The 22806-nt window shown below is 45.9% G+C and overlaps 1 protein-coding gene and 1 long non-coding RNA gene across 5 annotated transcripts in view; both read right to left on the bottom strand.

The window, feature by feature from the left end:
- TUBG1 (tubulin gamma 1) overlaps nucleotides 1-22639 on the bottom strand; it is a 317008-nt gene extending 294369 nt beyond the window's left edge. The window contains exon 1 of one of the 4 annotated variants that reach the window (XM_077459460.1): nucleotides 22317-22639. In XM_077459460.1, coding sequence (XP_077315586.1) covers nucleotides 22317-22365 — 49 coding nt within the window. In that variant the 5' untranslated portion in view covers nucleotides 22366-22639. The remainder of the gene's footprint in view (nucleotides 1-22316) is intronic. The other 3 variants (XM_077459458.1, XM_077459461.1, XM_077459459.1) reach the window with 3 other exon arrangements.
- LOC143935519 (uncharacterized) lies at nucleotides 8241-9305 on the bottom strand. The gene is made up of 2 exons (XR_013263547.1): nucleotides 9062-9305; nucleotides 8241-8974 (listed from the first exon to the last, which is right to left on the bottom strand). It is a non-coding gene; the product is annotated as an uncharacterized LOC143935519 (long non-coding RNA).
- Nucleotides 22640-22806: the final 167 nt, after the last annotated feature.

The following is a 22806-nucleotide window of genomic DNA, read 5'->3' as shown; positions in this document are numbered from 1 at the left end:
AAAATGATTTTAATGCCCCAATTGCGCTATTTCCTCCACAACTCACCGGTTGTAATACATTTAAAAATTCAGAGTGGTGAATACGCTATTTCGGAAGTTGCTGTGGAACACGAAGCCCCCTAGGATCAAGTTAGAACAGCTGCAGCGCTCCAAGGACAGCGGAGGGTTGGCGGTACCCAACCCTTGGCTGTACTATGTTGCGGCCCAGTTGCAACATTTGGTGGGCTCCATGTCGCATGAACCGGCGGGCTCATCAGCCAGGCTGCTGCTTAATGCGTCAGGGGCAGAGACCATGTGGAGACCCAGATGTTTAAGAGCTCCAACAAACTAACCCCTACGTTGTCCATGATACAAAAAATCTGGAACAAGAGTAGACAGCTGCAGGGATTCACGGAATATAGTCCGATATGGGGTAATCATACATATGTAGAGATCGCTAAAATACAGCCTGACCCTCAATGGAGTGCCCATAACGTAAAAATGCTGTCCCATATATTTCAAGGTGGAAAGCTTCTCTCCTTTGCAGCCATGCAGCGTAAATTTAACCTTACGGAGGCTATGATCTTTCCCTACTTGCAGCTACGGCACGCGGTAGCCGTGCAGGGGGACTCGGGAGGGTGGGTAATGTCGCCCACCCCGTTATACCATGCGTTGCACTCTGCGGAAGGCACAAAGGGAATAATCTCACAATGCTATCAGATGCTGCTGGCGCGGCACCTGCGTGATGACCCGTGCAAAGCACTGCCACTTTGGGAAAAGGACGTAGGTACACTCACGGGTTTACAGTGGGAGGAGGCCATGCAGGCCATCACCTACTGTTCATTGAATGTGGCACAAAAAGTCTCACAACTTTATATCACACTCAGAGCGCATTACACACCGGTTAGGCTGTGTAGGATGGGTGGGACGGTTGATCCCTTGTGCAGTAGGTGCAGGCAACACGAGGGGGATCTTATCCACCTCATGTGGCGCTGCCCGAAGCTCCACAGATATTGGAAGGTGGACACTGTCAATATGGTGTTTCACACGCAGATACCTTGGGATCCCATATGTTGTATTGTAGGGGTACTGGAGGATGTGGTGTCTTTGGAACCAATCAGGGTGGCGGTCTCCAGGGCGCTATTCCAGGCTAGGAAACTTATTTTGCTGGGCTGGAAATCTGCGGAACCCCCTGCAGTGGCGACCTGGATAACACATATGGGCAGAACCCTTATCATGGAGAAATATATCTATCAACACAGGGGGTGCCCGGGAAGGTTCGAGCGCCTGTGGTCACATTGGCTGGATACACCTGGGCTAAGCCTATACTAATTAATATTGTCCCGATTACTGTAAGATGTGTGGCAAAGGGCAGACAAGGGATGCTTTGGCCGGAAATGGTATACCCTGCTGGAGAACTTTGTGCGACCATAGGGCGGAGGGAGGGAGTCCTGGGTTGATGTAATGCCTGTATGTATATTGACAATTGTGTACCAAGCGGATGTAACTGCACTGGAAATTGTTGTATACCTGTAACTTCAATAAACACCTTTTTTTTTTTAATCAAAAACTGTTCCTTAACTTGTTGCCGACCGCTGGCCGTCAAACGGCGGCCAGGCGGCGCAGCTCGTGGCGGGAGCGCGTCATATGATGCCCTCCTGTTTAAAGCGGAGGTCCACCCTAAAATGGACCTTCCGCTCATCGGATTCCTCCCCCCCCTCCGGCGCCACGATTGGCACCTTTCAGGGGGGAGGGGGGTGCAGTTACCTGGATAATCCAGGTAACTGCACCCACTTCCGGGCTAGCTCTCTGCGGAAAGGGGCGTACATTACGCCCCTTTCCGCAAGTGCCACCCCCTTCCGCAAGTGCCCCGCTGCCTGCTGGGAAACACACAGATCCCAGAGGCAGCGGGGACCGTCCTCATTGCGCAGCGCGGCTCGCGCATGCGCAGTAGGGAACCGGGAAATGAAGCCGAAAGGCTCCATTTCCTAAATCCCATACCCAAGATGGCGGCGGCAGCACTCGAGTGTCGATCTAGAGATCGGCTTCGGGTGCCGACATCGCGGGCGCGCTGGACAGGTAAGTGTCACTATTTTAAAAGTCAGCAGCTGCAGTATTTGTAGCTGCTGACTTTAAAAAAAAAAAAAAAAAAACGCGGAGTCCCGGCGGACTCCCGCTTTAAACAGGGAATGCACGCATCCCTGTTCCTTTGGTGGCGGCGTGTCATTAGTCATGGCTGTTCACCACGTGATCGGCCGTGACTTCAGATGGTTCCACCCTAATGTGAACGGTGCATGCGCGCACATCGGTGGCAGCGTGTTCCCCGGGAACACTGCTCGTCACTGATGCCGGTAAACAGCCATTGGCTGGCTGTTTACCCATGTGATCGATCACTAAAAGTAAACACAGAGCAGTAACTGGCTATTACCAGCTCTTCTCTCCTCACACACAGTTCCCAGTGTGAGGAGAAAAGAGCCTGGAGCAGCGAGTTACCGATCAGCGTTCTGTAGTGTCTGCACCAACACTACACTGACCTATGTTGGAAGCCAAGTGTATTAGAAACAAACAAGGCCTGAATCTTCTATATTCCAGACTGACAGGATGGCGTCTTGAAGCAGTCTTTAAATAAAACTGCACGCAAGGGACGGCCTTGAAGAACCATTTCCCCTAAAAATCTCCTGCAGATGAATGAAAGAATTTTCCTTTCCTGATAAGTTGTATTAGTCCTACATGGAATGATCGAGACCGACTGAAGCCTTAACGGAACTAGTGCCTCCCTGAGAACTTTAGTAAAGATTCTCGGGCAGGCCGACAGTCCGAACGGAAGAGCTCTGCACTGAAAATGATAAAATCTTTGCATCCATCTGAATAGCCATGCGAAGAAATTTCTGGCATTCCTTCCTTATAGGTATATGCAGATAGGTGTCCCTTAAATCCAGGGTAGCCATAAATATCCCCTTCTGGAGGAGATTCTTTATTGGATTGACTCCATCCGAAACTTCTTGTACCGGATGGAGAGATTCAGAGGGCGGAGGTTCATAATCAATCTGAACTTCCCGGACGGCTTTTTTACCACAAATATAGGAGAGTAAAAACCGTCCCCCTGCTCCTGAATGGGGACTGGTGTCAATACCTCTTGATCCACCATTTCCCCTAACAACAAAGGTAAAGCCCTGGCCTTCTCTGAATAGCTCGGGAGCTTTGTAAAAAGAAATTTTGAGGGTGGGCAGCTGTGAAACTCTAGCGCATACCCTGTCTTTATTATGTTTAAAACAAACTTGTTTGAGGTTATCTTCTCCAATTGTGGAAGAAAGCTTGATAACCTTCCCCCCACAGGGAGCCTGATGTCACTGGGGCTTAGGGGCCTGACTGGGGCGGCTAAAAAGTAAGCCCCCTTTTCCCTTCCCTTTTTGACCTGTCCAGTGCTTTTTAGGCTTGAACACCTCCCTTTTGGTGGGTTCCTTAACCACTTAATAACCGCCCTATAGCCGAATGACGGCTTCAGGGCGGTTTCTTAACTCTGGGAGGCCGTCATATGACGTCCTCCCAGAATTCCGCTCTCGCGAGCACTCGAGAGCCGTGACCGCCGGGTCCTGTGGTTAGCTCATAGCGGCCGTTTACCACGTGATCGCTCCGTCAAATGACGGAGTGATCACTTGTAAACAAACCGGTTCCTCTCTCCCCATCTCTGTACCGATCGTAACAGCGGAGGGGGAAGAGATCGGTGTCAGCAGCGATGTGGGCTGCATCTGTAGTGCCCTGCAATACCCTGCAACACCCTGCAATGCTCTGCAACACCCGCCAATACCGTGCAACACTCTGCAATGCTCTGCAACGCCATACTCTGCGATACCCAGCCATAGTCGGTGATACCCTGTAATACCCAGCCATAGACACCCCGCCCCCGCCGCCCTCCGGTGCTTCTACCGACTCGCCAATACGATCAAATCCAGAATCTTTTTTTTTTTTTTTCAGGCTTCCCAGCTTAGAGGTGAGATGCGGGGTCTTATTGACCCCATATCTCACTGTAAAGAGGACCTGTCATGCCATATTCCTATTACAAGGGATGTTTACATTCCTTGTAATAGGAATAAAAGTGATCAAAAAATTTATTTTTGGGGGGAAAAAAAAAATGTCAAACTAAAATAAATAAAGTAAAATGAACAATAATTTTTTTTTTTTTTAAAGCGCCCCTGTCTCCATGTGCTCGCATGCAGAAGCGAACGCATACGCAAGTCCCGCCCACACATGAAAACGGTGTTCAAACCCCACATGTGAGGTATCACTGCGAACGTTAGAGCGAGAGCAATAATGCTAGCCCTAGACCTCCTCTGTAACTCAAAACATATAACCAGTAAAAAAAAAAAAAATTGTCGCCTATGGGGATTTTTAAGTAGCGACGTTTGGCGCCATTCCACGAGTCTGTGCAATTTTGAAGAGTGACATGTTAGGTATCGATTTACTCTGTGTAACTTCATTTTTTCACATTATGCAAAAATTGGGCTAACTTTACTGTGTTTTTTTTTTTAAGCACAAAACAGTTTTTTTTCCCAAAAAAAAAAAAAAGCATTCGAAAAATTGCTGCGCAAATACCGTGCGAGATAAAAAGTTGCAACGACCACCATTGTATTCTCCAGGGTGTTTGCTAAAAAAAAACATATATAATGTTTTGGGATTCCATGTAATTTTCTAGCAAATAAATGATGATTTTTACATGTAGGAGAGAAATGTCAGAATTGTCCTGGGTGCTCCAGAACGCCTGATAGCGCTCCCTGCATGTCGGGCCTCTGTATGTGGCCGCACTGTGTAAAAGTCTCACACATGTGGTATCGCCGTACTCGGGAGTAATAGCAGAATGTGTTTTGGGGTGTAATTTGTGGTATGCATATGCTGTGTGAGAAATAAACTGATAATATGAAAATTTTGTGAAAAAAAAAAAGAAAAAAAGAAAAAAAAAAAAAAAGTTGATTTTGCAAAGAATTGTGTGAAAAAATGACAACTTCAAAAAACTCATCATGCCTCTTACTAAATACCTTGGAATGTCTTCTTTCCAAAAAGGGGTCATTTGGGGGGTATTTGTACTTTTCTGGCATGTTAGGTTCTCAAGAATTTAAATAGGCCGTCAGTACTTCAGGTGTGATCAATTTTCAGATATTGGCACCACAGCTTGTGGACTCTATAACTTTCACAAAGACCAAATAATATCCACCAATTTGTACTTATTTTTACCAAAGATATGTAGTGGTATAAATTTTGGCCAAAATTTATGAAGAAAAAAAATTACTAATCTGCTAAATTTTATAACAGAAATGAAGAAAAATTCATTTTTTTTTATTTTTTACAGAATTTTCTGTATTTTTTCTTTTATAGCACAAAAAAAAAAAAAAAAAAACCCAGCGGTGATTAAATACCACCAAAAGAAAGCTCCATTTGTGTGAAAAAAAAAGGACAAAAATTTCATATAGGTCCAGTGTTGCATGACTGAGTAATTGTCATTCAAAATGTGAGAGCACCGAAAGCTGAAAATTGGTCTGGTTATTAAGGGTGTTTAAGTGCCCAGTGGTCAAGTGGTTAAAGGGACAAAAAAAAATTTCTTGAGAAATCTTTTTTGATGGGAAAAGTCTTCTTCCTGTCTGCCGTCCTAAGGCAGTATCTAATTCAGGGCCAAAAACCAAATCCCCTGTAAAAGGGACACTACACAGGCGAGATTTGGACGCCGTGTCACCACCCCATGTCTTTATCCATACCGCTCTTCCAGCTGCCACTGAAAGTGCGGCAATTTTAGCCCTAAATTTCACTGAATCAGTGGAAGCGTCAGAGATAAAACTCGTGGCCTTAAAGAGCATAGGAAAGGTCTTTAATAGCTCAGCCCTAGGAGTGCCTGTTTTTAGATGTTCTTGCAGCTGTGATAGCCAGAATTCCAAATTTCTAGCCACACAAGATGTGGCTAGAGCCGGTTTTAACCCGGTCATGGAGGCATCCCAGGCCCTCTTTAGGACCACATCCGTCCTTCTATCCATTGGATCCTTTAGGTGACCCATGTCTTCGAAGGCTAAGTCAGATTGCTTTGAGACCTTGGAAAGAGGTGCGTCTAGTTTTGGATTCTTATTCCAGACCGCCTCTGGGCTCTCGTCAAAAGGGAATCTTCTTTTTAAGGAATTGGGAAAGACGACTTTTTTGTCTGGTTCAGACCACTCCTTGAGGACCAGATCAGAAAGTACTTTGTGTATGGGAAAAACCTTCGCCTTCCTATTCCCCAGAGCCTCATACATTAAATCATGCCTGGATAATTGAGTCTCTTTTTCATCAATTTCCAGCGTATCATAAATGGCGCTCAAAAGTTCCTCTACCTCCTCAAGAGAAAGCTTATACTTTGCGCCTTTGTTAGCTACAGCCTGATCCTTATACTGATCAAATCAACATCAGAGGATTCAGGACTAACTAACGCGGGGCTATGCTCCCTGACTATACGGGGCTCCCCTGAACTAGGTGTCGTAAGGCATGGTGAGGAGATTGTGGATGCCTTAGTGGTGGAAACAGCTGTACCTACATCCGTAATCAAATCGCGAAGGGATTTAAATGTTGAAGCCATTTCCTCTTTAGGGCCCGTTCACACTACCGCGACACGACTTGCGCGCGACTTTGACGCGACTTCGACGCGACTTACAAGTCGCCTCAAGCACAGGCGACTTTGCCTATGGCCAATCAGCGCTACTCAGCTCTTGTGACATCATTGTTGTTCCTGTCGCTTCCTGCTTCCTGTCGTGTGTCTTGTCCTGTCACCACAATGTTGTCATTGCCTTATTTGATGAGAGCTGTAGTAACTGCTGGTGTGGCAGTGTTAATGGAAGAGGAGGAAGAGAGGAAGCGAAGGATGAGGATGAGAAGACGACGCCGCTACTGGATCCATCCAATTATTGCAAGTAGAGACAGTAGAGGCCAATTTTGGGCCATCTATGAAAATTTGCGTGTTTTTGAGGACAAGTTTCACAACTATACCCGGATGTCAATTGCAAGGCAAGTACATATGCTAATAGACTATTTTGTCCCATTTATTTTTTATTTTTTGAAAGATATATTTTGTAGCATTTAACGTAGAGAATAAAATGGCGAAGATTGATATTCAGCAGAATTGTTTGTCATCTACCTATGCTAAACATCAACTGGGGTGATCGGCAAGCTTGCATGTATCACATTAAAGCGGTGCGCTGGCTGGCTGGCTGGAAGGTGAAAAAAGTCCTGCTAGCCGCATCTTTGGAGCAGTGAAGGAGCGGTGTATTCACCACTCCTAACCACTCCTACCCATCAAAATCAATGGGACAGGGCCGCACAACCGCTGGCAAAGCGCCTCTGCATCGGCACTACCCTTTTTCGGGCGCTAGTGGGTGTTAAAACCACCCCGCAAGTGCCCCCAGACCACCGCTAAAACGACGGTAAAACGCAGCTAAAAATAGCAGCCTTTTACCGCCGACGGCCGCACCAGCCCAGTGTGAAAGGGGTCCTAGAGTGATCAGATTTGCATATGTTATTACATCGGTAATAGTGTAGCTACAAATGTCAGATATTTCTCATGTAGAATATATCAAATTAAATTTTTTATCCATTTTACAGTTTTGATGAATTGCTTCGTCTAGTTTACAACCATCTGGAGCGACAGAACACCTCATATAGGAGGAGCATCTCACCTACTGAAAGATTGATTATTACGCTCAGGTAAACTATCTATTTTTTTGATGCACATTACCATTATCACATTGTTATTATATGTGCAACAAACTAGCCTGAGCTCATTTGTCTTGGCTTCTCCTACGGGTCATATGAGTGCAATTATTTTGCAATCCTGTGCCCCTTTTCAGTGCAGAGTGAACAGAAGTCCACTTTGTGCAGATATCACGAAGATTAGTTGAGACAGCGCATCATCCTTCATTTGCCAGCAGCTGGCTGGACTGATGACAGTGGCAGCCTCTCAGCAAGCTGCTATCCACCCCTCCACATTGAGCGTGGGGGAGCAGAGCAGCTGAGAGACAGCACCTCCCATCTTGGGGAGAGGACAGAACATAGACATAGACGATGTATGTTGACTCAGTTCTGTGTGAAGAAACAGCAGTGGACAGTTGCATCATTGCTGCGATGTTGCATCCACCTAGGTACGTAATTCTTCCAAATAAAAATATTGTTGAAGAAATATTGCAAAATTTATCACACCAACATCCTTTTTTTTTTGAAAAAAACTTTAATTATTACAACAATATATAACCATATATCAACAAAACTGAACATATGTTTATTTTTAAAATCTTACAGGTTATGGTACACTGGCTCATATGGTGAGGAGCTGGTGGAAGGCCTTGGGGATGGTGTTGGTGTAACATTAGCTGAAGTTGCTGATGTCAGTGGGGATGGAGAGGGATAGGGTATAGGTGGATGGGCAGGATTAAGGGCATGTCCATACTCATTGGAGTAGGGACGGAAGTGAGGGGGATAGTAGGGATGGGTTCTGGGTGGTGGTGGGGTTGAGTATGTGTAGTAGGGTCCGGATGGTGGTGGTGGTCCAAACATGGAAGCGGATGGAACAGGATCATTTGTAATGCTCGCTTCTATGAGATCCATCACTGACTTCTTTACGTCATTTTTCCTCTCCGGCGGTACTCTTTTTAGCATTTCGGCGACCATGAGTCCAAAACCATGGTCTTCCGAATGCAGCTCGTCCAATTTCTGGTTCATACGATCAACCAGTTCGGAAAATCGTTCTATGTTTTGTGAGTTACTGCCCCTTGCTGGTCTACTTCGTTGTTGACGGAGTCGGATAGGCTCAGCCGGCTGCTGACTAGTGGAAGCCTCTCCCTGGTTGTGGTCCGCTTCTTCACCTTGCTGTTGTTCCAGCAGCAAAGGATGATCCAGGGAAAGCGACAACGAGCCTTCCACTTCTTGAGATGCTGCCCCCTCCTGTGCTGCACCCTGCCGTTCACCAGCAACTGCCCAACTTGATTGTGTTCTGCAATAAACATATAAAAGAACAGTTACCCCCTTCTTAGTAGAATTGTATAGTATTACTTTACAACTATGTAAGATTTTATCTTACTCTCTCAGCTCCAGGAAAGGCCGCAGAAACTCTAGTTCGTCTGCGTGGACATAGGGGACGATACGCTTTCCTCCAGACCCACTCCTGGCCTCATTCAATTTCCGAACGTAGCGAGAAAAACAGTCGCGCAAACCCTTCCAACGGATTTGTAATATTGATACTGCAAAACATAAATAGGAACATAAAATGGTTTATGTCTTTTGTCTTTCAGATACCTGGCAACCGGTCATTCCCTAGTTAGTCTACATTATGAGTTCATGTTGGGCAGATCAACGATCAGCTACATTATCCAAGACACCTGCCAAGTCATATGGGATGTGCTTAACAGCATGGTTATGAAACGGCCTACACAAGATAATTGGCGTGATATAGCAGAAATATTTTGGCGTCGGTGCAATTTCCCAAATTGCCTTGGAGCTATAGATGGGAAGCATGTGCGTGTCGTTAAGCCTGTTGGTAGTGGAAGTATGTTCTACAATTACAAAAAATATTGTTCTTTTGTACTTCTTGCTGTTGTCGATGCAAACTACTGCTTCACCTATATCGATATAGGATCCTACGGAAGTAGCTGCGATTCGCGTATTTTTGCAAATTCCTCATTTGGTGAAAGGCTACGATCTAATCAGCTAGATATTCCTGAGAACTGTCCTCTTCCGGGCACAACTGAACCCCCAATACCCTATGTGTTTGTCGCAGATGAGGCTTTTGCATTGTCGCAACACCTAATGAGGCCTTACTCCAATAGAAATCTGACAACCCCCAAGAAAGTCTTTAATTACCGGCTGACAAGGGCAAGAAGGATGGTTGAGTGCACGTTTGGAATTCTTGCCAATAAATGGCGTTTGTTACATACGCCTATCGCATTAAACATTGAAAATGCAATTACTGCTGTCAAAGCAGCTTGCGTGCTGCACAATTTTGTACGGGTACGTGACGGGTACCGTTTTGAGGATTCCCTTATGCATGACTTGGAAAGTGCACATATCACTGCTGCAAGGGGATCCTGCGATGGTGCCACTGTTCGTGAAAAGTTTGCATCATACTTTATTTCACCGGCCGGTGACTTAGAATGGCAATTGGATGCCATTTCCTAACTGTATTGCTCACTGCTTTGCATCTAGAATTTGCTAATGTGTTATTACGGTTATAATGTTTTCCTGCTATGTAATCTTTATTTCATGTTGGTTATTTTTTTTTCTATAATGTAATAATAAAAGAATCATTCATTCACGATCATTCATTATTAACATTTATTAACACTAGCAGTTAGCATCAGTGAAAGAATACACAAAAGTGACGTGGCAGGTGACGTGGCAGGTGACGTGGCAGGTGACGTGGCAAGTAATAACACCATGAATTTAATAAAAGGTTAAACTTACATTTGTCACTACGATCGGTCGGCAGCATTGTTTCCCAATCTTCGAAAGTCACTCTACATATTTCTAACCAAGCACTATCCCTCTTGGATTGATCCTTGTAGTCAGGATCTTGCTTGTTATATATGCAGGGTCGCTGCCTCACATGTCTGATGAGGGATTCATTATCTACTGGCTCCCTGTGCTGCACTTCTCTGCGGCCTCGGGATGACATGTTCTTCTTTCAATCTTCTTTAAATCACTTCTTTTCTTCTTCACTTCACCTACCCACACTTCACACAGGAAGTGATCAGTGTATGGGAAGGGGGAGGGATGCCATTGTGTTCTTCTTCCTGTTAAGTCGCTTGGTTACAGACAGCGATCCGACTTGGTAGGCGACTTGTATTGAAATCTATGGGTACAAGTCGCCTATAAGTCACCTTGAAGTAGTACAGGAACCTTTTTGGAAGTCGCTCCGACTTGAGTAGCGGTCATTAAGACGGCTCTCATTCACTTTAATGGAATTACTAATGTCAAGCGACTTGGGGCGACTTGCGGTCTGACAAGTCGCGTCCCAAGTCGCGGTAGTGTGAACGGGCACTCAGGCTGGGTTCACACTGCTGCGGGGGGAGATCTGGATGTGATTCGCACCGCAAATCACATCCGATCTCCGTAGCGATGCGAGTTCAGCCATACAGATAGTATGGCTGAATTCGCATCGCTCCAGCAGCAAACTCGCACGGGACCCTTTTTTTTGTCCGCAACAGAATCGGATCGCATGGGGGTTCACACCATGCGATCCGATTCCTGTGCGAGTCAGCAGATCGCACTGCGATATGCGGACGGATCTGGGGGTGTCATTAACATATCATTGACACTCCCAGCCGTCCGCATAGGACAGTGTGAACTGCCGGCGGGAGTAATGCAATGCGGGAAAACTCCGCGGATTTGCGGCATTCCCGCATCGCAGCGGTGTGAACCCGGCCTTAAAGGAGCCAAGGTACTTAGCCAGGGGAGAATCTGCCTCTGTTTTAAGAATGCCTGCAATACACTGCTTGCATAAGGCTTTACCAGAGCCCGAAGATAACCTATTTCCACAGTTTGGACATTTTTTGCGGCGAGATTCATCTTCCCTTGGGGCTTCCTTAGTCTGAAACAGAAAAGAGGGCAACCTTAGTAATTAGACTTAATACGCTAGGGAACACATGTGCTGTACCACCACCAGACACAATCACCTGACCTGTAAAGTGAACACCGCTCTGGTGTACTACAAGTCCCAGCCTTAACACTACCACCAACCACCAGTGTAATGATATGCCCAGCAGCCTACCTGGTTTTGACTGGTGCCTGCCTCCACCGGAGCATCCTGGGGATTAGCCTCCATGGTCCCCCTTGAGATCCGGATCCCGCCGCTAGTCCGGGGCAGCTGGACGCTGGCGGGATCGTACAAGCACAGCGTGGGCTTTCCTCTTCCTCCCTGTGCCTTCAGAGACCTGGAAGTCTCGGCACACAGAAATGATGCAGTTCCGCCAGAAATGACGCAACGGCGTCACCGACCCCCACCGCTATCAGCGCAGAGAGCAGAGGAGGACACAGGCTGCCACACTGCTCTCAGGGGGAACTAGCATCACCCTGACGCTGGCCACTTCGGCACTGGAGAGAGGAAGGGAGCGGGTCAGCTCCTACAATGCTGGACGGTACCCAAGCCCTAAAAAAAAGTAAAAATTAGAGTAGAGAACATGCCGGACAGGACCCAGTTCCCCAGCGCAGGTTCACCCTCTTCAGACAGCCCCTGAGAGATGTAGTCCTCCTGGTTCCTGGCAACATGTTCCTCCGACGGAGGAAACACAAATGACTGACCAGGGACCTGAAGGTCCGCCTTTTGAACTGATTGGCAATGTGTTTCCGGTAACGATGGGAGGGACTCCATCTCTCAGGGGCTGGAAGACAACTGGGGAAAAAGCGGTTCTTAAAAATACATATTTAGCATCAGATTTCTCCAGAGGTTTGAAGGGACTCCTTGTAAGAGCACTAAGTACCCAGGCTAAATCCCAGGAGGGACAGGCTCTGACCTTCACTAGCCCGGACCTGGAGCGGGCTTTAAAGACATTCTTTACAAAACAATCTTGCTGCAGGGGGACCTGAAGAAAGACGCTTAAAGCGACAGCCTGTACCTTCAAGGTGCTGACAGAAGGTCCCAATTCCACTCCTGCCTGTAAGAAGCCCCACACTGCTGGAATACCTGGATCTTCCTGCCCCTGTTCTGCCAACCAGGAATTGAACCTCTTCCACACCCTGGTGTAAATGGCCCTGGTCACTGGCTTATGGCATTCCAAGAGTCTTGATGATCCCTTCTGAAAAACCTTAGGCCTTTAACAGCTGTTCCTCAGATACTACGCTTCAAGTCTGAGGGTCTCCATTTGAGGATGCCGGATAGGACCTTGTGTAACCAGATCCTCCCTCCTCGGAAGATGAATCGGAGGATATATTGCCAAATCTCATTAGGACTGCAAACCGGGCCCTTCTTGGCCCAAAACAGGGCTATCAGAATGAGCTCCGTTACCTGGGTCTGAAATTGCTGAAGAACCGCTGCAACCAGCCTTACTGGGGGAAAGGCATAGCACAGGTTGAAGTGCCATGCACTGGCAAAGGCATCTATCCCTCTGGTTTGATCCTGCGAGTGCATGGAGAAGAACTGAGCAACCTTCTCGTTGCTTTCTGAGGCTAACAAATACACCTCTGGTCTGCCCCAGACCTGCTCGAACACTTCCTGTTTGAGTGACCATTCATCCTCTTTCACACACCGACGACTGAGAAAGGCCGCCAGCGAGTTTTGAGCCTCCTTCAGATGAACCACTGACAAACACTAGATTAATCTCAGCCAAAAAGAAAATATCTCCTGCTATCTTCTGCAAAGCAGGGCTCCTGGGCAATTCCCACTTATCTGAGGTCCGTCTGGCTTCCAACTGAGACCAGGATCCTTTTCCAGGTGTGCACCCCAGCCAAAAGAGCTGGCTTCTGTTGTCAGCACCAGAGCTGTTGGTCTGAACCACAACAGACCCCTGTCCAACTTGCGACTGGTTTGCCGCCACCAAAGTCCTTCTGACCCTGGTGGGAATCAGCATGGGCTGATCCACGCCCTGTTGGCTGCCATCCCAGCAACGCAGAAGAACAGTCTGCAGCGGGCACTGATGAATCCTTGCCATAGGGATTGCTGGAAAACAGGATATCATTAAGCCCATCACTCTAATGACATTTCTGACCTGGGCTTACTGATAAGTCTGAAGCCGTGCTACTGCCAGACCTACCTTCTCTGATGGGAGTATGGTGGCAATTTTGAAATATAATATTTATATAAAAGAGCTTAAAAAGAAACCATTCTGAAGACCTTCTAATTAAATCTCCATGCCCCGTTTTATATGTATGAATATCTATATATACATTTGATGTTTTCAGGTTTATGTGTAGGTGGACAGAAGCTTTATGGTTTCCTATCTCATGGGAACCATCGAATGCCCCCAGATGTTCAGTGTATTCCCTTTTGTGTTCCCAATCATCTGTGCAGACAGTGAGGCACCATCTCACCAGGGGACATTAACATGCTAATGTCGGAACTATTTGGGTTTAACGATCAAAGGAGGTGGCTTATTAATTGTTAGACTAGGTGGCCCAGGACGTTCAGGCCTGATCTATGGACATTTCTGGGAGCTTGAGAATTAGCCAGAGTGTGAGCCATCCTGAACCAATCAGCATTTAGACTTGAGAATCAGCCAGAGGTTGATGCGAACTCAGAGCCAATGGGTGCGTTCCATCTTCTGATTGGCCAAGAACTCATATAAAATAGGGCAAGAGTTGAGCTGATGGGTCTCTTGATTTCCAGACCATGGGGGACGACAGGATGTCCATGTAACGTGTGTATATCTCCCTCTCCCTCTCTGAACTTCTTGAGATATTGAAAGTGTATGTCTATTGTAACCATATGGCCTAAATTATCTTTGCAGCCTAAGCAACACTGTACTTGTAACATCACTTGAGTTATCCAAGTTCTAATTATTCTAAAGTTTCTTTTCTGTATAAATAAAAAGGTAATCGTTTATCTTTTCGCACTGTTATCGTTCATTTTTATTCTTATATAGACAAAGGTTTAATCACTTATTTCTTTTATCGTTAATCATTTAAGTGAGATATAAAAATAGCCATAACAGGAGAAAGACCTTCCCCTCTACAGAGGAGATTCTGTAACCCAGATACAGTACTTCCTGGGTTGGGATCAACTGGGACTTGTCCAGATTGATCAACAAACCAAGAGAACACAGAAAGGGCTGCGCCTCCTGTAGATCCTCTTCTAGCTGCTGGCAAGACCGGGCGACAAACAGAAGATCATCCAAATAGGGGATCACTGTAATGGCCCTGGCCCGCGGATGCCCACTACCTGCGGATGCCATGTAAGAGTTAGATAGAAAAATAACCATAGTGGTTGGTGCAGGGGCGACCTTGCTGTGCTCCAGTGTCCCTGCATGTAAGTGTCTCCTCATGGAGACTTCAATCCCCAAGGGTGCTACAACTATACTAAATATCCGTACCTGGTATACGATCGTATAAGCAAAATATCTTAGCAAAATTACAAAACACAACATGTAAAATAACATATCAACAAATAGGGACTTTCCTTTTTTCCACACGAGGCACAACTTTCAATCTCGGCTATCAGCCCTGTCCCGCTCCTTCCCTGATGGCTGTTAGAGGGCCAGAGGGGGAGGTATAGAAAATAACAGAGAAGAAACAAATACACGTGGCAACGGGTAAGACCCATTATCCCAGCGAGGGGATATTAACTGATCCGGCAGGGGGATAAAAAAAAAAAATATTGACCCCAGCTCCAGATAGGTCCTACAGTCACGTGGTGAACACCCACCCGTGTTAGGGAAATAGATAGGGTAAATGAGCCGAGTTGAAAGCCGTAGCCCCTAGATTAATAACATCATACAGCATAAAGCAAAGAACCAGGGAGAAAACGTCCTGAAAAATAGGAACTTCATAAGTAATCAAAAGGGGGGCAGGTCTTCCAGACCAGAGCATGGGAGTAGGGGTACCCTGCCAGCGATCAGCAGAGCCCATATTAGGCCAACTGGTCCCAGAAGGTCCAGAGGGAGAAAGAGGGAGATCCAGGATAAAAGCAAACCCTCTCCCCCTAACTTTCCATCAAACTGTAGAAAGGTAGGTGCACCGAAGAATGTCAGCGGTGTCCTGAACAGTCATCCTTAGGCGTGACTCTGATGCGTTTATATGGAGGGTTTGTGGGGCTGCGTTGAGGCTTAGGAGGCACAGCTGTTTTGCTTGCAGATTGGGAAGATGATAAGTCAGCCATGGCAGAGTGGTCCATGTCAGTGCTCATGGATTCAACATACCTTTCCGCTTCCTCTGGCGTGGTGAAGTTAAGTTGGTCTCCTTTGTTCGTTTGGAGGCGTAGCGTAGCCGGATAGGACAAGGAGAACTTGATGTGGTTGTCGTAGAGGGTTGTACACACACCGGAGAGAAGGCCTTTGCGTCTGTTCATCACCTCCACGGAGTAATCAGCAAACAACAGCAATTTAGCCCCATCGATCGTCAAAGAGCAGGAGCTGCGGAACTTTTGCATGATGGCCGTTTTATCAGCATAGTTCAAGTACTTGACGATAACATGGCGAGGCTTGGAGCGTGATTCGGACGGTTGTCCAATACGGTGAGCCCGTTCGATCGTGCACGGTATGGAGGCCCAGTTATTCAGGGATTATTTTGGCGCAGAGCGTGGATAGCTGGGCTGAAGTGACCGATTCCGGGAGACCAATAATGCGTAGATTGTTCCTCCTCGACCGGTTTTCCAAATCGTCAAGTTTCTCCCAAATCTCTTCGTGTGTTAAGAACCCTAGCGATCTTAACAGATGCGCCTGCAGTTTCATCCTCAGGCGCCGAGATACGTTCCTCTGTATGTTGCAGCCTCTATGCCTGGGCCCGGACTTCTAAGTGGAGCTGCTCCAGCCCTCTGTTAACCGCTGCGTCTACCATAGCCACGAGTGTGGGACCCAGAAAAAGAACCACAGCTTGTGCTATTCCCTCAGGGGATGCAGGGTCAGCCTTGATAGGCACTGCTTGACCCGGGGGTCCCGGAGGCAGCGAGGCCTGCTCTTGTAAGGGCGGCGTGGCCGCCATGTTGGCCGCGTGCGTCTCTCCCGCGGGATGCCCGCCGAGGCCGCTTTAGCATACGATCGCTCTACGAAGCGATCCATGATGTCTCACCCGTCTGCAGAGGTAGTGTGGGTTCTCCCCGAGGCCTGAGCCGGTATGTTAGGCAGGATTTGTGAGGAAGGACGCGGGAGCTGAGGGCGATCACCTCCTCCTCATGTGGCGCCAGAACAGCAACAAGTGTGATTTAATTGTACATCTGTCTCAGTCTGATTCATGGTTTCTGACAGATTCTTGACTGCCCAGTTTCTCTCCCTTTCTTTTGAAGGCTGTGGCTTCGGAAGAGCAGAGAGAATGGATTTGCATAGAAAAAAAAATTGTGAAACACTCTAGTCAAGATCTCGATAACGATTCTTGACGATTAATTGTGCAGCTCAATGATCCAGTGATTAGTAGCATTGGAATCACCTATACATTATATTCTGTAATTTTTATGTTATCATGGTACATCATTTGGTGCCATATTTTATGATTTAGATCACTTGGCTCAGGTCAAACGGAACATTCCTATATAGTAGTGTAGCGGCCATAACCCTTGGGCTTACCGGTTTCCTCCGCTTGGCTTGTTCTTCCACGTCTAGAGGTTCCCAGAGTTAGTACCCAACAACCTTGAACGCTGACATCATAAAAGTCCTTTAGGAAGGTTTTTATTTGCAGGGGTAACATCCAACAAACACAGTCTCGTATGGGAACAGAGGGCAAGGGTGAAAGAATTCAGGCACCTTGAACTGCAAATATAAGAAAGTCTCTAGTTCCACCCAGAGAGTAGCCACTCGCAGTTGGGCGCTTCAAAGCTGAACAAATCTCTAGCCAGAGATTATGGCAATCAGCACTTTGATTCAGAACTTGTAAAATCTCTGATCTTGAACAAGTTGTAACTGAAAGTGAACAGGAACCTTTTTCCTCAGCACCTGGAACGTTCTCCATCTCTTTGGCAGTACTGGGAAAAACCATGGATTCGTCAATGTCCTTCACAACCCAGCAACCAGGCACTTCTTAGGATGACAGCTTGTTGGCCCTCCTCCAAAGAGCCCTCCCCCAGTCACTTACACGAGCTGTGATGCCCCTCCAAGCCGAGAGCACACCCAGACACCTTGAATCCTCCCTCAGTTACTGTGCCTCGAACTAGCCGGTTCCGAGACTCAGGAACAGACGGATCCTCACCCCAGACCAAGTGGGTCTGTAGGGGCTAACTAACCGAAGCATGTTGCGGAGCGACACCAGCTCCCATGACTGGGACCCCTCACGGGGCTACCCCGGGGCAGAATCAGGAACAGGCCACTATGGCCTCTCCAACGAACCCAGAACACGCGACTTCAACATCTTAAGTACCCTTCCCCAGACTCCTCAGTGGGGCCCAACACACCCACTGATTGGTTCCGAGGAATGCCGATACACAAAACGTCCAACCAGGCCTTGTTCTAAACCCGTCACGTGCACTTAACTGTACACATGACCAGGCAGAACTCTAACGCAGCCCAGCCCAACTGATGTCACAGTTAACCTACACGATTAACCCTCATAACTCCATTACTGCTCTGAGGCAAAAACTAAAATTTGTACATGACACTTTGTCCAAAGTGTCATCGCTACAATAGGGTACTCAAGATAAATAGAATTTGGGTGAGTCAAGATGGTTTTCATATAGAAAAAAGTTATTTATTCATAATTACCCCTTGAAGTACATGGCAGTTAGGGAGACAGCATTGTTAAGTTCATAATTTTATTTTAAATGTTGCAGATGATTGTTTAGTAAAGAATAACTTTTGTGAATAAAAAGTTAAGGAGCCAACTTCTCCATCCAAATAAGAAGCTGGCTGAATAATGAGCTAACCTCAGCTTCATAATTTGGTAGCATAATTACTAATGTGGAATGTATGTTCCTTGCTGAAAAACATGTTTTATCAGGTTGTTATGGGTAAAGTTCAGCTTCAAGTTACATAGTTAGTAAGGTTGAATAAAGACACAAGTTCAACCTGAGTGTCTACAATTGTCCCTATCCCTGTACATTGCACACTCACATTGGTCCCTACCCTCAAGGAGCCCACAATCCAAGGTCCCCATTCATATACTAGGGCCAATTTTTGGACAGAAGCCAAATTTACCTACCTGCATGTCTTTGGAGTGTGGGAGGAAACCGGAGTACCCGGAGGAAACCCACGCAGGCACAGGGAGAACATGCCAACTCCAGGCAGGTAGTGTCGTGGTTGGGATTCGAACCAGCGACCCTTTTTTACTGCTAGGTGAGAGCGCTAACCACTACACCACTGTGTGAACTTGAACGTCACTTGATACAAGTACATTTTTGTTTTAGGTGCAACGACAGTCAAAAAAATATTTTTTACATTTTACGCATAGCATAGGCATTGGTTAAAAACCCTGTAACATTTGATTTGCGGTCTGTGCCCTTGTTCAGAAACTTTCTGTCCCTGTGACAACTGGATTTTGAAAATTTTGGGCTGTCCTGGAAACAAGGATTGGTGATAAAGCTTCAGTTAAAACACCTTTGTCCCCATGATAACTCTTACAGAAGGAAATTTCCCTTCCTAGGGCTAGGCTTCCTCTCACTTCCGGTTGTCTCCCTCCATTTATAAGAATGAGTCGTATGCAAGTTGGATGTACAGTGCCTTGCAAAAGTATTCGACCCCCTTGAACTTTTCAACTTTTTGCCACATTTCAGGCTTCAAACAAAGATATAAATTTTTTTTTTTTTTGTGAAGAATCACCAACAAGTGGGACACAATTGTGAAGTGGAACGAAATCTATTGGATATTTTAAACGTTTTTAGCAAATAAACTGAAAAGTGGTGCGTGCAAAATTATTCGGCCCCTTTACTTTCAGTGCAGCAAACTCACTGCAGAAGTTCAGCGAGGATCTCTGAATGATCCAATGTTGTCCTAAATGACTGATGGTGATAAATAGAATCCACCTGTGTGTAATTAAGTCTCTGTATAAATGCACCTGCTCTGTGATAGTCTCAGGGTTCTGTTGAAAGCGCAGAGAGCATCATGAAGACCAAGGAACACACCAGGCAGGTCCGTAATACTGTTGTGGAGAAGTTTAAAGCCGGATTTGGATACAAAAAGATTTCCCAAGCTTTAAACATCCCAAGGAGCACTGTGCAAGCGATCATTTTGAAATGGGAGTATCAGACCACTGCAAATCTACCAAGACCTGGCCGTCCCTCTAAACTTTCAGCTCAGACAAGGAGAAGATTGATCAGAGATGCAGCCAAGAGGCCCATGATCACTCTGGATGAACTGCAGAGAACTACAGCTGAGGTGGGAGAGTCTGTCCATAGGACAACAATCAGTCGTACACTGCACAAATCTGGCCTTTAAGGAAGAGTTGCAAGAAGAAAGACATTTCTCAAAGACATCTATAAAAAGTCTTGTCTAAAGTTTGCCACAAGCCACCTGGGAGACGCACCAAACATGTGGAAGAAGGTGCTCTGGTCAGATGAAACCAAAATCGAACTTTTTGCCCACAATGCAAAACGATATGTTTGGCGTAAAAGCAACACAGCTCATCACCCTCAACACACCATCCCCACTGTCAAACATGGTGGTGGCAGCATCATGGTTTGGGCCTGCTTTTCTTCAGCAGGGACAGGGAAGATGGTTAAAATTGAGGGGAAGATGGATGCAGCCAAATACAGGACCATTCTGGATGAAAACCTGTTGGAGTCTGCAAAAGACCTGAAACAGGGACGGAGATTTATCTTCCAACAAGACAATGATCCCAAACACACAGCAAAATCTACAAAGGAATGGTTCACAAATAAACGTATCCAGGTGTTAGAATGGCCAAGTCAAAGTCCAGACCTGAATCCAATCGAGAATCTGTGGAAAGAGCTGAAAACTGCTGTTCACAAACGCTCTCCATCCAACCTCACTGAGTTCGAGCTGTTTTTGCAAGGAAGAATGGGCAAGAATTTCAGTCTCTCGATGTGCAAAACTGATAGAGACATACCCCAAGCGACTTGCAGCTGTAATCGCAGCAAAAGGTGGCTCTACAAAGTATTAACGCAAGGGGGCCGAACAATTTTGCACGCCCCACTTTTCATTTTTTATTAATTAAAAAAAAAAAAAGTTTCAAAAATCAAATGGATTTCGTTCCACTTTACAATTGTGTCCCACTTGTTGGTGATTCTTCACAAAAAATAAAAATGTTATATCTTTATGTTTGAAGCCTGAAATGTGGCAAAAGGCAGAAAAGTTCAAGGGGGCTGAATACTTTCGCAAGACACTGTATGTAACTCAGGGACTGTCTGTTATGCAATTGCCACATCCAAGAATTGGCAAGCTGCCATATAATAAATGTTTAGTTTTGGATTTCATACCACCGGAAGATTTACTCCCCTTCCTGAACAGGTAATTTTTTGCTTGTTGGCACTGCATTACTTTAACAATTTACGCAGTCATGCAATGATGTACATACATGAAAGTGATGTAATTTTTCACCCATGAATACATTTTTTGGTGGTATTTGATTACCACTGGATTTTTTTTATTGCTATAAAACAAAGATTGACAATTAAAAAAAAAGGTTAACTTTCTGCTATAAAACATTAAAAACCAAAAAAAAACAAAAAACAAAAAAAAAAAAAACAAGGAGGGAACAATCTTCAGGAGCTCAAGTGGTTAAAGTAGTTGTTAAGTCACTTTCTCTACTAACTAGAATTCCCTATGTTATTGCAGGTTAAATCGCTCAGTGAGTTTCTTTTTTAAAAATTATGTGGCACAATACCTTATGCAAGGCTGCCGCTGTCAGTCAGCTTGGATATCCCAGAGCTATCTTGCCCTGCTCCAAGGACTACAGAGGGAGGGGCTGAGGTTCCCTCTGACTTCACGGGGAGAAGGGCCTTAGGTGGTCACATGACAGCTCTGCAGTGGTCTGACATAAGGCATTAAACCCCATCAAAAAAAAAAAAAAGAAAAAAAAAAAAAGGCACTGAGCGATTTAACCTGCAATAACAGAGGGGATTCTAGTTAATGAGGAAGTAAACCCTGTCTCCCTGCAAAGGTAAAGCATAACAGGCTATTATGTGTCCCTTACCTGACACAGGATCCAGCGGTGTCACCGCTGTCCCCTGTAGCACGAAGCGCCCATCTTCTTCTGGGTATCGCTGCTCCGGCCACTCACAGCACCGGAGCAGCAATGAGGTCACTCCCGCACATGCGCACAGGAGCAGCAACTAACAGCATATCCCCATTAGCAGTGGCATGCTCAGTACTCCATAGACAGGGGTGCCTGTCTTTTTGCAAATATCTCCTAAACTGTGTATGTTTAGCAGATATTTCTTGGAGCGACAAGTAAGCCTTAATCTAGGCTTACCTGTAGGTCAAAGTGGTTTGTAAGGGTTTACAACCACTTTAATTACTTTCGTAAGGGAAAACCTTACCATACAGAAAACTGCCAACTATTGAAATGGGATGTAGTTATTTGCATTATGCTAAATCTTCTAATCCCGTTCTACATAAAGCCAGTTTCCCTAAATTAAAAATAAATAAATAAAATAAAATAAAAAAAAAAGCTCATGCACTATAATGTTTGCCGAAACCTAGTAGACAACTACAAAGAACCTCATAGGACGACACCCGGACATGCTTAAATAAAAAAATAAAAAAAACGTAAGTAACGCCACATAGCATTGAATAACAGAACGCGATACTGACTCTGATTCCCGCACTGGCCAAGCTGCAGCGTGATGATCTCCCGAGGCATAGTTCCTTACACGACTCTATGTTGTCCCGCTCTGCCACCCGCGTTCTGATCCTCCAACTGCGGCTTTACGTCATGGTACGGAACAACAAAGCCAGAAGAGCTAAACCTTGTCACACTCAAGCTTTTCCGTGATGGTGACGTCACTGTACGAAAATTCGCTTCCCACTAAGAGAAACGAAACAAGAAAGGCCGTTTTTGGTTGATGGATGCCGTATGGAAACATTCATGGAATGAAAATGTTACTATGCTGAGGGTGGAAGCAGCTATTTCGAAGATGAAGGTGTTTCGTCAGATTAAGCGACCTGTCAGAATTTGTAACGGAAGTGACGTTACGTCGCCGCCATCTTGCTACACCCCGCACTCATCCACAGTAAGGATACAAGAGGCGGTACGTCACTTCCGTTACAAAATCTGACGAATCGCCTAATCTGCCGAACCATC

The sequence above is a fragment of the Lithobates pipiens genome, unplaced genomic scaffold, assembly GCF_037356315.1.
Source record: "Lithobates pipiens isolate NorthernLeopardFrog02 unplaced genomic scaffold, aLitPip1_a1.2 Scaffold_28, whole genome shotgun sequence".
Taxonomy (NCBI): domain Eukaryota; kingdom Metazoa; phylum Chordata; class Amphibia; order Anura; family Ranidae; genus Lithobates; species Lithobates pipiens.
Note: the sequence above shows the minus strand (reverse complement) of the source record. Positions and strands in the feature narration are given on the sequence as shown.